The sequence below is a fragment of the Phyllopteryx taeniolatus genome, chromosome 1, assembly GCF_024500385.1.
Source record: "Phyllopteryx taeniolatus isolate TA_2022b chromosome 1, UOR_Ptae_1.2, whole genome shotgun sequence".
In the NCBI taxonomy this organism is placed as follows: Eukaryota; Metazoa; Chordata; class Actinopteri; order Syngnathiformes; family Syngnathidae; genus Phyllopteryx; species Phyllopteryx taeniolatus.
In genome coordinates this window covers 8570779-8588556 of record NC_084502.1, presented here as the reverse complement: position 1 = coordinate 8588556, position 17778 = coordinate 8570779, and the positions used below count along the sequence as shown (strand labels likewise).

General features: G+C 44.8%; 1 protein-coding gene across 2 annotated transcripts in view; it reads left to right on the top strand.

Annotated features, from left to right (window-relative positions):
• Positions 1-15357, top strand: part of samd11 (sterile alpha motif domain containing 11) — a 58330-nt gene extending 42973 nt beyond the window's left edge. The window contains exons 7-12 of one of the 2 annotated variants that reach the window (XM_061768624.1): positions 589-742; positions 6065-6180; positions 7192-7270; positions 7401-8161; positions 10735-10868; positions 13325-15357. In XM_061768624.1, coding sequence (XP_061624608.1) covers positions 589-742; positions 6065-6180; positions 7192-7270; positions 7401-8161; positions 10735-10868; positions 13325-13585 — 1505 coding nt within the window. In that variant the 3' untranslated portion in view covers positions 13586-15357. Of the gene's footprint in view, positions 1-588; positions 743-6064; positions 6181-7191; positions 7271-7400; positions 8162-10734; positions 10869-13286 lie in introns of both variants that reach the window. The other variant, XM_061768634.1, reaches the window with a different exon arrangement.
• Positions 15358-17778: the final 2421 nt, after the last annotated feature.

Below are 17778 nucleotides of genomic sequence, written 5' to 3'. Positions count from 1 at the left end.
ATTATAACAGACCGCGTACTTTTTTTTTTTTTTACACCCCACAACCAAAAAACATCCCACTGGCCTCCTCTTACTTTGCTTACTCTTACTTTTACTTTTATACTTTTAATCTCATGCATCTCCAGGTGTACATGCACCACAGTTTGGGAATTCCTGCCCGAAAAGATGCTCCAAAAGAATTAACACTGCTCCAAGGCTGGATTTTAGTATGTTACACTCTGCTAAAATGTTTCATATATATTTATATACACATGCATATCTTGCAGGTAAAGGATGGGGATGAGTGTGAAATGAGCAAAGTGGAATTGACAAATTGTAATTTTTGGCCTTCATATATGTGTCATTTCACACATGCCTGTTTTCTACTGTGTCACAAAGCGACGCACAACCCACTCAACATGCGTGATAAATGGATGTTTACAAGGATTTTCTGCCTGTCTGCATGGAAATTAGCCACTGGATGCTAAATTTGTATCTTCCCTTGTCTCTTCCCCTCATTTCTCGTCTTCTTTTCAACTATCAATCTTCCATCATCCTTCTATCTCCCTGTTCCGCTTCCCCTGTTTTCCATCTTTGTTCTTTATCCAGACGTGCTGCGCGCTCAGCAGGAAGCGTTGGCTGCGGCGGTGAGGAATCCGGCGGCCTTAGAAGCTCACCTGCCCACGGGAGGCAGCTCCTCGTCATCCAGCCAGAGACGCAAGCAGGGCCTACCGCAGCACCGGGATGCACATTACACTGACAGGTGAGGAATCGCTTGCAAACACTCGCGGCTCGGGCCCCGAGTTAGTTGACTCATTAATAAAGCCTGACACCAGCATGCCCCTCACTAGCGCCCCATACGGTTGATGTGAGGAAAAAAAATGAGAAAAAGCATTTAAATTCACACTGCAGGTCAATTCAGATTTGTATTTTTTTAGCAATGTGATGTATCTGATTTTTTTTTTCATGTCAGTGTGAACAGTACAATTCAGATTTTTGTTTTCATATCCGAGCGAGGTCTCTTTCATATGTGGATATAAATCGGATATGTATCCAATGCGAGTGCAGTCACGCTCATCTGATCTATATGTCATCAAAACGGAAAACTTTCACAATTGTGTGACAAAACAGACGCGCTACAAATGCATCGGCAGACGATACATAAGAAAATGTTGGCTTCGGTTGCACCAAATCCTTGAGCTTTCTGAGACGATATTTACTTCCGCAAACACACGACGCCTCATGCTTGTGAGCATTTGCAACATGTCTTGTGTGCGTGCGTGTCACTTCACTGACACATTCGGTCCACATTAGAAGTCACATTTGTTTTTGTAATTTCAACATCTACATAAAAAGAGCAGATTTTACAAAAAGTCTGAATTGAGCTTCAAGCCCTGCAGTGTGAACATATAGACTAAGCACGTCGGTCAGTTATCATCTTCCTTAGAAATAGCTGATGAAATATTTGGATGAATGCATGTTTGTGTGTGTGCGTGCGTGCGTGTCCAAATAACCTCTCGCCTCGCACTGCGGAGACGCACGGCTGCATACCTGGCACGTCCTCCCTCCTTCTCTACCCCCAACGCTGGCCCCTGTGCCTCCCAAACAAAGCCGGGGGCAGCGGGAGTGGGCGGATAATTGCTTGTCGATTATTTATGTGGCGCGGGTAGAGGCGGGGGATCGATAATGGGCCGGCGGTGTGGCAGCGGGGAGGGAGGGAGGACAGGAGGGGGGATGTTTGTGTGAGAGGGGGGTAGTGAGAGGAAGGGGTGGGAATATAAGCAGGAAGCGGAGCGGCCTCCTGGTGCGGTGTTGGGGGGTGTCTGATGGTGTGTTTGTGCATGTGTGAGCGTTTTTGTGTGCGCTCCATTTCATGTACGCCATACATGCGAATTGAATTTGGCTTTGTTTGTGTGACTATAATTTGTGTGTGTGGCCCATGGTGCAGTGCAAATGTGGTCCGCAAGCCGCGTTTGTGCGCCACTAGTGTATAAGAAGCATCGCAATTAGCCACACAGGGCCAGGATGGGTGAAATAGGCCTCACCCCCCAACCAAAAACCTCCCACCTGCCTCCTCTTTAACCTCTTCACTAGCCAGACAGGGAGTATAATGCAGGGGGTTAATAGAGAAACTATGCTCAAGGGCACTTGGCATTAATTGTACTTTTGCCAAAATGAGAGAATGAAGGAAGAAAGGGGAAAATAAAGTGTATCAGTTAGTGTACATTGCAACCCGATTATTACTCAGGAGCAAAATTATACCTGTCCTCACGTACCTTATCCAGTTTGGACCTTAGGACACTTAAAGAAAATAAGTGTAGAGCGCACTGCTACGATAATGTATTAAGGCATCAAAATAGTTGCAAGATACAATTGGAAATCTTAGGCTGGACGCAGCCAAAAGCAACTGAAATGGACAATTACGGGGAAAAAAATAGTCGATGACTCTTCGCTTCTGCACCAAGCAATTGAACTCCGCTCATCTACTGGCACGCTGCAACTGATAAACTGCGATTATGTTTTGGGTTTTGAGGTTCCACATACAATTTACTGTACTGTATTATTTTTTTTACTGAACCACAAAAAAATATATATATATATATATATATATATATACACACACATGCACTGTAATGGTATGTCCCGCTCATGCTTAAAACCAGCGTACAGATCCACAACATTGCGACGCAGTTTAAATGGCGGCAAACTTAGTGGCCGATGGTCAGCCACTCATTTCTGCTCCTCAAACCCCGCACACTGTGCGACAGTTCAGTCGGTTTCAGCAGCATCACTCGTTGTGCGTGGTCTTGCAGCCATGCTGCGAGTGCAAACCAACTCACATATTAACAAATGGGATGCTTATACCTCAAAGGTTTGAGCTTTCGCGTTTGTACAAATGAAATGCTTTCTGCATAGAAAATCTTTGTTTTGTGTGCAGTTAATGCAATAAACATCCCTGGCCATGATTCCAGGAAGTATGGGTTTTGTTTTGAAGTGTTTGGTCTATCATAAAATGAAGTAGTTAATTTAGTGTTTAGTGCATTCAGCTTTGACTCCCAATCAGCTAATTCATTTTTAAAAAAATTATATTTGCCTTACTCTTCTATAGTCTAGTAGTAGAATTGAAGCAAATCCCTGAAGCCTAGTTGGGCATGGGTCTTTCGTTCACTTACTTTTCTCAAGGCAGCCTACACGTGAGTCATAAGGGGCCGGACTGTGTTAAACCAGCACAAAGAAAGAAGAGGAACCAAATTTTAGAGCGATCCCAAAGTGGAACGAGTGCAAAGTGAAGAGAGAATTAAAATAGAGGTAATTGGTGGAGTGAAAAGCCGTGGCTAAGGAAGCGAGTCGAGGCGGCTAACTCCCTCCCTAACGCTCTCTATGGCTCACCTTTCCTTCGACCCCTCATCATTGATTATCTTGGGCCCATTAGGGCCCATTGTTAAAAACAAATCATTAGGGCCGCTCAATGGGCTTAGAGCCTGGCGCTCCATTTGTCTGGCCTTAAATAGCGCTAAGCTCACCGAGCATCTGCCAGGCAAATAGGGAGAGATGGAGAAAAATAAAGAGAGGAAGAGGAAGTAGAAAACACAGGAGCTTAAAATGGGGATGAAGAGAGGGAAGCAAGAGCAAAAAAGTGAAAAAGCGGAGAAGGCGAGAGGACGATGTGACGGAGAGAGATGAAGCAAGATAGGGAGTGAGGCGATGGAGAGAATGTGAGATAAGGGAAGGGAGGGAGAGCGAGGAGGGAGCCTCATCCATTTTAATGAGCTTCCTGTGTAAATGTGTTCCTGCGGAGAAGGAGCCGAAGGCGGCCGCGCGGCACTCCTAATCCCCCCACGCTCCCGTCATTAAGGGCAGTCCTGTCACACACGCACACACACACACACACGTACACACATTCTCACAAAACACTCGTACGCACACACCTCTGCTTCAGGACAGGAACGCTGTCGCCACTCTGACAGGTCGTCACACACGAGTGAATTTCCCAGAAGCCCTTGGCCTCACTGGCGGCACAGCAAGACGCACACACAAGCACACACTCTAACACACACACACACACACAGGTCATGGAGCGTTACGTTATTATGAGTCCACCTTGCATTTATGCAATAGGAATGCATAGAATGGCCAAAACACACTTAGGCACGCCACTCCTCTGTCCAAATTACGTTCTAAAAAAGAGGGAGAGAAAGAATGAGAGATGGAGGAAGGGAGCGGAGGGGAGTGTCAGGCGCACTCCTTTCCCGCCTTCTCTCCCTCGCTCTCCGTGATTAGGCCTAATTATGGTGGCGCAGACGCCTGGCAGCCCCAGTCATGCAGCTTTAATTGACCGTTATTCATCTGTGGCCTAACGCTAGGCAACGGTGGGCGGTGCAAAGAGACGGAAGAAAGAAAAGGGAACATCTGAGAGGCGGCGGTTGAGGCAGTTTGGCGTGCGGGGGGGCGGGGGCCGGAGGGGGGGAGCCGACCACGGGTGGGGGTTGATGGCGGTTTTTGCGTGAGCCGCGGCGTGGCCTCGTGGAGCTGCGCGTCGCGAGGCTAATTGCTTGCCCTGAGGGATTAAACCAGGTGATTACACACTGGGCGGTGTAATTACATAAGAAGCGGCTAGCGGGGCCCCCGGCTCGCGGCCCCGGGGTCACGCGCCACAGCCCTCACCCAAGATTAATTGGAGCTGCCACAGGAGTGCAAGGCGCCGCCGGAGAGCGCGGTTATACGATTAGCATTAACATTTCAGCGGCAAAGGCGATCGATGAAGGCTTTTCATCCCCTCCCCTCCCCTAGCGCACACACACGCACACACACACACCAATCGCTCACAACTATCACATCCCCTTGTCCCTGCATGCGAGCCTTCCCTCCAAGCTGTTCCGCTTCCTCACCGCTTAGCCAAGCGAGAGACAAGCAGGCGCTAGCTAATTTGAACATGGTTACAAAACAATATTTGCGGTTGCACGCGTCCCGTCGTCGGTTTCCACTTTGTTTTCCTCAGCTCCGTTCCCATGTGTGCCTGTGTGTGGCAACGGGCTCACACAAGGCTGAGCGGCGTCAGGACAGAAAGGCAGCAGAGACGAAGGTTACAAGCTATAGACAGAGGTTGAAAACGAGCGTCATTTTTGCCACCTAGCAGGCAGCGTGCGTCCTCCTCCTCCTCATCCTCAAGCTACAAGACGCACATTTTGACACAGTCAAGAGGTCAAGGTGCAGAAGCCTCATTATTCTGTCAGGTTAAAAAAAAAAAAAAAAAAAAAAGCAACTCCTACCTGTGAGGATGTACAAATAACTGCGGAAATGAATGAGGGTGAGCCTAACTTGACGCAATGGGGAGTGATGAAGAGGGGAGGGAAGAGCGGGAGAAAATAAGGGCAGAAACAACACCCATTTTTCATAGAGGACATAGAGAACAAAAAAAAAGATGGTTTGGTTAAAAAAAAACAGACACTGAGTGGGAGAAAGGTGAGAGGCGCCTTCCCCCCCTCGACGAGGACAAAGGACGAGGGAGATAATGGAGAGGCCTTTTCAAAAGTTGAGCTCGTAGGACGCGGCATCTTTTTACCAGCGTCAATGCTGGCCCGGAAAGCGGGAGGGAGGCAGGGAATGGGGGCATAAAAAAGGGAGGGGACGGTGGGTGACGGGGCGAATAGAGGCGGGATGAGTGTTAATTAGAAGGTCCTTCAGCCCGTGGCCCCGGTCAAGATGCAGGGGCCGCCCCAGCTGTCAGAGCATGACGCACTGGCATTGTGCATTCAGCTCTCATTATGTGTGCGGCTACACTGTTTGTGCGTATGTGTGTGCGTGCGTGTGAGGCGGCGGTGGAGGGTTCAGCAATGGCCAGCGGTGCTCGCTGCAGCCTGACAAGACTGATGAGGCACTGGGGCGACGTCGGGGCCTCTGGAACACGGCTGATAAAAATACACACATCACAAATACACATCGATGTGGCAGCACGCACGCACATGCACGGAAAGGACTGAGGCGCACGGCGAAGGGAGAAAAACAATATAACGGTTGTTGAAATGAACGCAGGGCGTTGTAGATTAAAATGCATTTTCTTTTCTTTCGGTATTTGCCTCCACAGGGAACTGTCGCAACCTCCACCCCTCCTATCACCTCCGACGGCCCCTCACATCGCGTTAGGACCTCACTTGCGGGCTCCTTTCTTAGGCTTGCCCTCAGCTCTCTGCCAGGCCCCTGGTGAGTCCTCATTTGACAGTTTCACACGTTTTTGTAACATGTTAATATGTGTGCTTGATTCCGATGTGTGGTCGCTGATACATGGAAGAACCGCGAAGGTCACACACAATGACGCTGGTCGCCCTCCGATTGGTTCGAATTTGTCAGCACTATTATAGAATATACGTTTCTGTTGTTGTTGTTGTGACTTTCGGCGTGTCCTATCAGGGGCTCACTGACATGATTTCTTTGTTTTTACACCGGATGCCCTTCCTGATGCACCCATTTTTTTTTTTATCCGGGCTTGGGACAGCAACTGGGTATTGGAGCGCTAGCCGGGAATCGAACCTGCACCCACTACATGAAAGAGCTACATTTAAGTAATAGTTTGATATTCTTAACAATCACAAACATGTACAATTAGGTTAACCACTCTCTAAAACTCTCTGGGCTCGCCAGTAACTTTGATGACGTGATGTCTGTCGAGAGAAATAGAAGATGAAAGTCACCTTGCGTCACTTGTGTGTGCACGACGTTCTTCTTGTTGTCCACATATTGTCGGCACACTTGTACTCTTCTGCCATCACTGATACTCCTCTGCGCGAGTATCGACAAAAAAAAACAGACCAAAGAAAAGGCGAAACATTATTGTTAATCCTCCACATGCTTAATAAGTTGAAGTCTTACATAATATGCGGCGATCTTGTAGTTTCAGTGTTATGTTTTGGAGATTTGAAAAGTGCTTGAATTGTAAATACAATGCTGTAGTTGTAAATACAAAAAGCTTATTGATATTTTCATTGTTGAACGGGAACTAAAATATAATATCTGCATAAACTTGTCCTTATTTTTGACTTACTATACTATGCTATACTATACTCTGTAAAGTGAGAAATTCATGATTGCTTTTGGCAATATTTTCAGTATTATGAAAGTGGTCATAATGTTGTTGGCAGTATGTAATTCGCCATGGTTACAAAAATGTGTATGAACCCTGTACTGTGTTTTAATGCTTATTTTTTTGTGCACTAGGCTATGGTTTCCTGCAACCGGCTCAAGCTGAAATCTTTGTGCGGCAACAGGAAATGCTGAGGAAGCAGAATCTAGCAAGGTGCGTGTGTGTGTTTGCGTGGTAGTGACAAAGCTAAATGTTGTGTTCCTGTGGACATCTCCCCTGTGAGCGCACATTATAAAATGTCGACATCTGACTTGACAAGCCTGTGTGTGTTTGTCTGCGTCAGACTTGAGATGTCAGCCGAGCTACTGAGACAGAAGGAGTTGGAGAGTCTCCACCAGCGACAGCAGCAGCAGCTGCTGAGCTCCGACCCGCTCGCCGCTCTCCCCGCCGGGCTGCCCTCTGACCACCCGGCCCTGCGGAGCCTCCAAGACATCCCCGAGGGTCACCTGCTCCGAGAGGAACTGGCCCGCCGCTCGAATGCCATGATGGTGCTCCGCCACGGGGCGACGGCGCCCCTCTTGAGCGTCAACCAGCAGCAGCAGCCGAAGACATCGTCCACCCACAAAGACGCCCAAGCGCAGAGCTCCGCGGCTGGCTCGGACGCTGATTCTAGGACGGCCCTCCGCCGGGGCCCTCAGACTGAGCTCCGCGCCAGCCATCACAAAAGAAGAAGAGAGGACAGAGGAAGCGAGGAAGACGAGGAGGACATGAATGACTCAGACAGCGAAACGGAAACGTGCGACGAGAGGCGGGAAGGCGCCGGTGCCAAGTCTCGGAGTAAACACAAGGACAGGGGGAGTAGAGAAAAAGACGGCAAGGGGGCGTGCAACGGTGCCAAGGAGAGCCGAGAAAGCTCGGACCGGCTCGGCGCCCCTTATAGTTCTGTGGGCACCGACTCGCCCAGTTGCCACCTGTTCACCTCAGTGTTGGGAAAGGCGGATGTCAAGCTCCAGTTTCCACCTGGATTTGTGCCACCTCTGCCTGCTCTTCAAGGACAGTCGTTGCCCTTCGGATTCCCCTACATCAACCCTTACTTTCACATGGGTGAGCAGCTCACACATATGCACGCAAGCACACACGCACGCATGCACGCACGCACGTACGCAAAAGGCTAAAAGCCAACATGTGAAACCCATTAGCGTCACTTTGTTTGCATCTCTGGCTCCCAGTTTAGCGGCCTGCCTTTGACCCTGACACACAGCACGCCAACAGCACAGCCACGTGGGAATTTGTTCACCTACACTATATGGACAAACCTTTTGAGTATGAGGGGCCGTTAGGGACATTATTCAGGATTATCTCTCACACTTACTATTCAAATGTTTTCACACACACACACACACACACACGCACACAAACTACTGAAAGGCTCTCATAAACACAACTCAAACACTCTCATTAACACTCCTCAAACACTCTCATACGCACGAGTCTTTCTCTCATAAGGACTACTCAAACACTACTCAAACACTCTCATTAACACTACTCACACACTCTCATACGCACGAGTCTTGCGCTCATAAGGACTACTCAAACACTCTCATTAACACTACTCAAATGCATTCACGCGAGCACGTCAATCACATTCTCACACACATCACTGGCATTCACGAGTTCATGTCAATCATGCTCACGCAAACGTCGATTATGCTCACACGTGACTAGTGTAAGATTTACACTAGTAAAGTAAGTTATTAGGTAGTTCAATTCAAAAAGTGAAATTATAGAGATGAACTGCACACTGCACACAAGTATTTCATATTAAAATATGTATTATTTTGATGATTATAGCACATAGCAAATAATAAAAAAAATTCCCCATATTGAGAAACTAAAATATAACGTCAAATGAAATAGTGAATTAATTCAAGAAATAAAGTGATTTTTAATGTAGAAATTAGGCTGGAATTTGCCCTCTGAAAAGTACTTGAGTGTTTCATCACTAGGAGTACTGAAGAAAAACTTTTCAACTATATTCAAATTTATTGAGATGTACCTATATTAAAAAAAAGTCATGAAATATTTGACTCTGAGTATGTGTAGTCTGGAGTGCATATATATGACACGTGTTTCACTACGACAATTAAATTCCTTCATTCCCTTTGGCCACCTCATTAGGTACACTGGCGCAGACTATCCGGCCATCCTGCCTGCCACGAACCATATACGTTTCAGATTGTAATGCAGCGCTGTTGAAACTCTGTCTCGAGTCCAGGAGTAAACACACGTCCACTGCGCTTTAGACCGAAAGGCACATTTATTCGGCAGCATCCGCGTCCGATTAATGGCGTCTCGCTCTTGATAGACGAGCCAGCCAAGTCCTACGTCATACACGCGACGGCTTCTGATTGGCCGACCATTACGTCATATCCTACAGCACTTACACATTAAAAGCAGCCATTTTAAATCAATGAGAAAAAGCGTTATTGTAACACAACAACATATCCATCTATCCATCCATCCATTTTCTTTACCGCTTATCCTCACTAGGGTCGCAGCCTGCTGGAGCCTATCTCAGCTCACTTCGGGCGGGAGGCGGCGTACACCCCGAACCGGTCGCCAGGCAATAACAGGGCACATAGAAACAAACAACCAGTCGCACTCACATTAACACCTACGGGCAATTTAGAGTCTTCAATCAACCTACCACGCATGTTTTTGGGATGTGGGAGGAAACCGGAGTGCCCGGAGAAAACTCACCCAGGCACGGGGAGAACACAGGCGGGGCAGGGATTTGTACCCTGGTCCTCAGAACTGTGAGGCAGATGTGCTAATCAGTCGGCCACCGTGCCGCCTATACAACATATATGCATTAAAAAATATATATATATGTACGATACAGTATAATGCTATGTAACACTACTGCTTAAGCCAGGCTTACTATTGTACTTTATGGCTGTTGCTCAATGGCATCTTTTATTTTGAAACCACTTCCTTTTCAACTCATATAAATACACGCTCACATACACGTCAAACGTCTGCGCACATACAGCTCGAGTAAGCTCGCATAATCATGTCAAATCTATTCACATACCATTCTCAAATCCATTCATAATATATACTCAGATCCTTTCACATTTCCCTCTCAAATGTTGGCATACATGCTTGTGAAAAAAACAAATAATATAAATCTTGGGAGATATATTTTAAGATAGATAGATAGATAGATAGATATTTATAATGGGTTAAATAGTACATATTATTATTACTATATAGTAATGGGTTAAAGTACATTATGCTAAGAAGAGCACAAAGACATGCACCTCGATGTGAAGCAGTCTTCCAGTATGTACAAGGAAGTCTTGTCTGTGACAGGAAGTACGAAGTCTAGATCTATTAAAAAAACATGACCTTTTTTTTGGTTTGTCTTTTATGGAGCAGGAACAGATTAATGGCATTTCCATTCATTTCAATGGGGACAGATGATTTGCGATACGAGTGTTTCGAACGAACGAATTGAACGTGCAAGTCAAGGCGCCACTGTACATGTGTCACCCGTGTGACTATTTTATATTGTATGAATGTGTAACAATTGGGAAGAAACAGAAAGGTCCTCAGTCTCCAGTGTTTGTATTGATTTGTCTTCCGTCCCCCCCACACACTTCTGCTGCTCTCAGGCTCTGTGGGAGGTCTTTTCATGGATGGGGAGGACTCGGCTCCAGCAAACCCCGTGGAGGACATAAGCAAGTGGAGTGTGGAGGACGTGTGCGGCTTCATAAGCAGCCTGGCCGGATGTGCTGAATACGCTCAGGTGAGACCGTCAGGACAACAATATGAGAGGAGAGAGAGAAAAGAGGACAAATGGAGGCCAGGGTCAGGCTGACAAATAATCATACAAGTCTCCTTATGGTCCTTATGTACAATGAGTCAGGTTTATTGAGAAGTGTGCGCTAGAGGTGTGTGTCTGTGTGCGCACGTGTCTGCGTGTGTGTGGCTATATTGTATTCGTGCGCTTTTGTGTGTGTATTTGAGTGTCTGTGTCGGTGTAAGCCTGTTTTTTTGTGCTTTTGCTCTCCAGTTCATGATCACAGAAGATAACCCAATAACGCTTGTTAAAATAGAAAATACATGATTTATATGACATTATTTGTTATGAAATTAATGTTTACTTTCAAAGATGAGTCTAAAATGTAAGGAGTGAAAACTCGCGACCAGCGCCACTCGTGCCTGCCGACCGACAACAAGGCAACATAGTTGACAATATAGTTGACAACATAGACAACAACTTCAACATAGTTCCTTGACGCCAATTACTGTAATACTTTCCTACTGAAACGGAGCTTTGGCAGCATCTTACAGCATTGGAGAAAGGCAAAAGCTAAGTGGTGGCGCCGAAATCAACTCAACTTCACAACAAGCAACAGTCTGGTATAGTGAAATATTATAAACAAAACAAAAAAGAGGCTTCAAGTTCTTTATTGCCACTCCCACTTGAAGTTTACTGTCAAACTAATCGTGAAACGGGCAACGAATAACAAGGCATGTAGACAAACAATATACTGTAACGATTATTACAGGCATTTACTCTTTATCCTCTGTGAAAAATCATCCCTCGCTATATTGCGGTTCACTTATTGCGGATTCGGTGCATTGCAGATTTCTTTTTTAATGAATCAATTTAATGCGGTTGCTCACCTGCACATCTCTGGTATAGTCAGCATTATTGGTCATTTGATAAGAATGCGGCAGCAATGACTCACATAAGGACAATTGGGAATGTCACTGCTTAACACAAAAGACACAGTCAAAATTTCATGAAATAAATTCACAAATACCAACATAGTTCGAACTCATGCGCACGTTCATAACAATGCGAATTCAAGTAAAGAGCAACGTTTAGCTTGGTTTTCTACAACCACAAGTTAAAAAGAGAACTGCAAAGAATTCTCGGAAGCAGCAAGATCTGCTGCCCGACCCTCCCATGATGCTGTGTACTGACTACATCCCACCCAGGGACCGTCACTCTGAAGCACACTGACTGATGCTTTAGCCAAGAAATCACGTTTACCCCATGTCAACACGGGTTGATGAGCATGTCACTCAAGCAGACCACACCAGCCTTTTAAAGGTTGCATATTTTGCCAAACCAACTTTTTCTATTTGGGATGTAATATTGTCTCTATGGTGCCTCAGGAAACATGTGCAATATGAATTAAAATTGTCCATGCATAACTGAGTCCCAGAACCTTTTTCTGCCAAAAGGCCTGAAATTTATCTATGTCACTAGCGAAGATCTCAGCATTTCCGCTGTCAACATAAAAAACACGTGTGCTCTCACAAGTCGGTCTTATACACGGAGGCAACCAATCAGAGGAAAGGGGGTGGTCTTAGCCAAATATTGAGAAAGAGGATACAAAACTGGGTCAAACAGAAGTAGCTGTCAGAAGGGCCTTGTCTGGGCACACGTATGACAAAATCAAGTTGTTGTTTTTTTTTATAAATAAAATTGACACTTTTATACTAAGTCCATGTTAGGCAGTCACTCTATGGAGGTCTAAATAAACAAAATACGGGACCTTTAAGGCCTGTGTAGATGACAAGTTCAAGTGGACGAATAGAATACCTTCACCTCTCTTAAGTGCCACAGTAATTGACACTGATTTGCATATATGACACTTTTAAACTTCTTGAAATAATACAATAAATAATTGGTAGATACTTTTGTCTGTTGCTGGTGTTTGCCGGCGATAAACGAGGACTGGACTGCAGTTTACTTAGTTGTGACAAGTCTTCTTCGAGCCACGTTAATCCATTGGAGCCACAGCGATAATGAATAGTTAGCGCCGCGAAAAAACACAACAAAATGAAAATAGACGTGTGGCGTTAGTGGTGTGCGCGAGTGTGGCTGAAGTGGCTGTGTCTCCGCCAGGTTTTCCGCGAGCAGGTCATTGATGGGGAGACATTAGCTCTGCTCACTGAGGAGCACCTGCTCGGCATCATGACACTAAAGCTGGGTCCTGCCCTCAGGATTCGCTCGCAGGTACACACACTGCAGCTCTGCGCGTGTCTGTGTGTGCGAGACAGTAGACCCGAGAAAGTCAGCCAGTGTAGCGTAGATTCCCTCCAAATAGCCTGCCCTGAAAAAACAAAGCCTTCGCTCTTTTCCTTTCTCCCTCTCTCGTTCTTTGTGTTTCATTCAAAGTGTAACCGGCACGTCTCCGCCATTCAGTCTTTGCTGAATCCTGTTTGCTCCTCTCGTCGGATCAGGTGGCGCGGCGCATCGGCAGGCTTTTCTACATGACCGGATTCCCGCTGGCGTTCCCGTTCCCGCCGTCAGCCACCCTGCGCCCCTCAGAGCGAGATGGCGAGCCTCCGGGCGCGCCCGCCGACACCCCGTCCTTGCCCCTCTGCCTGCTCCAGAGACCCACGTCCGCAAGCGGTAGCTCTTCTCCATACAGTGGGCCCACCCCGGGCAGCTCCTCACTCAAGCAGGAAAAGGGGAACGGCTCCACGGTGTTGGGAAGATAAGGGCTCCCTCATCAGGGGGTTCATTTGAACTTCTAGGCCTTAAAGCAGAAATTCATGGGACAGGAAAAAAAAGGCGATATGAAGGATGACGCGGACTATAACCGGCAGACCAATCGGGCGGTGAGTTCCTGGCCGGCGGCTGTATCCGAGCAGAATCCAAAGAAAGTGGCTTGGGAGACACACGAGGCGCAAAAAAGAGACAGCTGGTCACAGACGGCATGCCAAAAAAGAGGCCACAAACGTCACATTCTTGCGGAAAGCCGGCCGTCCTTCCTTCTTCCCTTCCTTCCTGTGCTGGCTTCTCCCCCCCTCGCCCCTCCCCCCACCTTCTTTTCTGTACTTATCCACTGCAAGCCCTGCACAATCCAGGAATAAGACTCATCTCCCGCCTCCTCGTCCTCCTCATCCTCCTCGTCCGGCCTCGGGAAGCGGTCATCGCCGTCTTCGAGGCTGGAGCGGCGCCACGCTAAAACGAGCTCCGTCTTATCGCAGCAACTATGCATTCCACTGTCCCGATACCAAAGATGACCGGATGAGTGGAATTGAAACCGGGTTTCTGCTTCTGTTTGCATGAAGGCTATCGGAGAGAGAGAAAGAGACAGAAAGAGAGAGAGGGGAACCGTGCTAGTGCCTCAACATGAAGCACTCGACGGTGTTGAGAAGTATTTGGGCCACACTGACAAGAAAAACAAAGCGCAAATTGTAATTTCACCGGACAAAGTAAGAAATTGAGTTTTTGTTTTCACGGGCGTCACGGTTTCATATTACGAGAAAAAAGACAAAATAATCCAGGCGTAGTCTGCCCTGAGGTCGGTGGAGAAAACGGATGCATGAATTACGAGAAAAAGATGGCAATATTATGAAGAATCGCAGTCGGATTATGACAAAGGTCAAACGGCACAAAAATAACAGGCAAAAAGCTGTAACTGTACAAGACGGTCATTTTCCAACCGACAGTGTCCACGTTTTTTTAACAGGTCAACTTTTGTGACAAAAAGTCCTAATATTACAAGAAACAGTTATATAAATAGATATAATGACCTGCAACATATATAGAAGGTATGTTTCTGTTCATTTAATTCACTTTTTCTTTTCAGTGTGGCCCTCATAGTCCTTCATACAACAGGACGCGTGTGTTGCTGGAAACAATAGCTGACATCTTTGTACACTTGTGTTGACTACTGTGGGAGGTTTGGAAATAATGTTAATAATAAGAGTGATGAAACATGCAGAATTGTACAGAGTCATGCTTGAGATGAAAATATCCCGGTTACATACGTGGTACTTAAATTCTTTTTCTTTTTTTTTTTTTTTTTTTTTTTTTTTTTTTTGCTAAATGTAGATGCACGAAAAAAAAGGTTTTCTTTTAAAAAAAAAAAAAAAAAAAAAAAATGTGACTTGCTGAACTTTTGTGGTACTTTTGTTCATATATTTTTCTCTCTCTTTTTTTTTTTTTTTTGGACATTTTTAAAAACTAATATTAAAAGGCGCTCCAATCCTGAATGCTACTTCAGCATATAAACGAGGACAAAGTATTTATCGGACTTAGTAAATAAAGCAAATTATATGTATTATAATTAACCCCTGAAACGGATTCCAAAGATACTTTTACTTTTTCTTTTGGTTGCAGGGAAAAGAAATGCACAGAGCTGTTAATGCATTTTTTTTTTTTAATCTACGCAAGCAATTGATTCAAATGGTCCCTTTAAAGGTTTTGTCTTCATCCTATTTTTCTATTCACCGCACAGGTGAAATAAATCATGAAGAAATGACACCTTTGTTTTGTGTGGTGACTTTTTTTTTTTTTCTCGCTCTCAGGCTTCTGTGTTTCAAGGCAGATTGGTTTCCAATTAGAGTCTCAAGCCAGAGGTTTCAAATAAAGTTTTGGGTTTCAAGGCAGGGTTACAATATCGAAGTAGAGAGTAGAAAGTTTCCAAACCTCTAATGAGAAAAGGCACATATTTTACATGAGAATAATCTCCGCCAAACATACGCCACACAAAATTGATGGGTCATTTTGAAAGAATTTGATCAATAACAGTAAAAACATTTAGAAAAAAATAATTAGCGTTCAATGGCTACTCACTCTGCTAGCAAATTTAGCATTTTTTTTTTTTAAATGCCGCCTTGGTTTCATATGGGTAAATAGCTCGCATTCCGTACTTAGTCATATTTAAAAAAATAAAAATTAAATTACACTTGTTTTCATACAATTGTAATAACGGTAAAGACATGCAATAGTTACAACACTTTTACAAATTCATATATGTTCATATCTCAGGAATAACCATTTATTTTGCTGTGTGCTATTGTGCTCAAAATGGCTGCCTCATCGTGGCGCTTCAGCTCACCGATCCCTCTGGTGTGACCACAAAAAAAAGGTCATTGACTTTAGCAGATGACAACAACACATGACAATCTTTTCTAATCAAAATTTTTTTTTTTTTTTTAAATAATTCAGAATTAAGTTGTAATATTACAAAAACAAAATATCATAATTGCAGGTCAATGCCCCCCCCCCCCCCCCCCCCCCAAAAAAAAAAAGGTTTAATATTCCCTCATGGAGCTTTAAAAGTGGTTGCAAATGAAGATGAACTATTGATGGGGTTGCTCATTTCGTGGTATAAATGCGTGTTAAACATGAACGTTCGTGTACATGCAACACCGAAGACAAACCCTTTTTCCAGACTGGACGACGAAAGCTGTGTGGCGAGCACGCAGGCAGGAAAGACGGCGGTCCGAGCGAGAACTTGGCAGGGAAACACAGCAGCCTGTGTTGCCGCTCTACCACCTGGGCCCAGCTTCTTGGCGCAGCATCAGACGCCGCCCCGCCAGGCTGGCACGCCTCTGCTGCCTCGGGCATCCGCACCCGCCTCCTGTCCAACCTGAACCCCCCCCCGCCACCCTCCACCCAGACAACCCATTCTCCCTCCCTGCATGCCGGCCTGAGGGAGCCTGGAGGTGAGCAACATGCACATGCAAGCGCGCACTACCGCTACGGATTTGCATCTTTTGAAAAAGTCAAGTGGACAAACAAAGGTTAGGGTTACAAGACAGAGTTCGGGTCCTAGATTAAAGTTTCAAGCCAGCGTTGGAGTTTCAAAGGATGGTTTCTAGCCAAGGGTATCGTTTCAAAGTAGGGATTCAAACAAGGCAGATGTGTCCCAACTTTTTTCCCCGAGGGCCGCATACAGAAAAATCGAAGGATGCAAGGGTGGGATTACAGCCATTGAATGCTAAATTCCACCGTTCTCAAAGTATTTATGGACCCAAGTTGTCTTGTTAAGAAGAAAAAATGTTTCCTTCTTTTTTATGCTTTTTACTCCATACGGTTAGGCCCAAAATGAGTCCCTTATTATTTGGCAATATCTTTTAAGTAGAACTAACAACTCCAGTAAGGCGGGTTACAGATACTTGTGGAAAAGAGGTTTTATTTTTTGTTCTGAAACCGAAAAAATTGGATTACAATACTGTAAAAATATTATAATAATGACAATAAGTACAAAACTTCCAATAGTCCAAATATTACAAAGAGAAACGTCACAAAAATGTAACTGAACAAGAATTAAGAAAAAAAAAGTCATAATTTTATAGTATAATTATAAACACTACTATAATAATAATAATAATCACACCAGATAAAAGGGCAATATTCCAAATATTTTTTTGTAATAAAATGGGTTTTCTTTAGTGTATAATTTTACAAGTACATTAAAAAAATGTTTTACAATAGTCAAAATATTACAGCACAAAAGTATTTGCGGAAAACAATCACGATTACAAAAAATATAGATTTTATATATATATATGTACAGACACTTGAAAATTATAATTTCACCTAAAAAGTAAAGATATTACTTTTTCATGAATTAAGATGTATATCCTAACCTTTTCCTCTGAGGGCCGCATAAAAAAATAAAAAATTAAACAATAAAAAAACATTCAAAGGATTCAATGGCCACTTTGAAATTCTTTGACTTTAATTTATTAAACATGCAAAAAAATCTATCACTCTATCAGGAAAATATATATTGTTGATGTATTATTAGCTCATAAAACAAATATTTAATTTGATTTTTTTTCAAGTTTTGGGGTGGGCAGTGGCCCCGTATCCCACTAGAATAGAACCACCCCTACAGCCGGATCCAATTTCCAAATTCAGAGCCAAAACATTTTGCAATCTGTTGTGAACT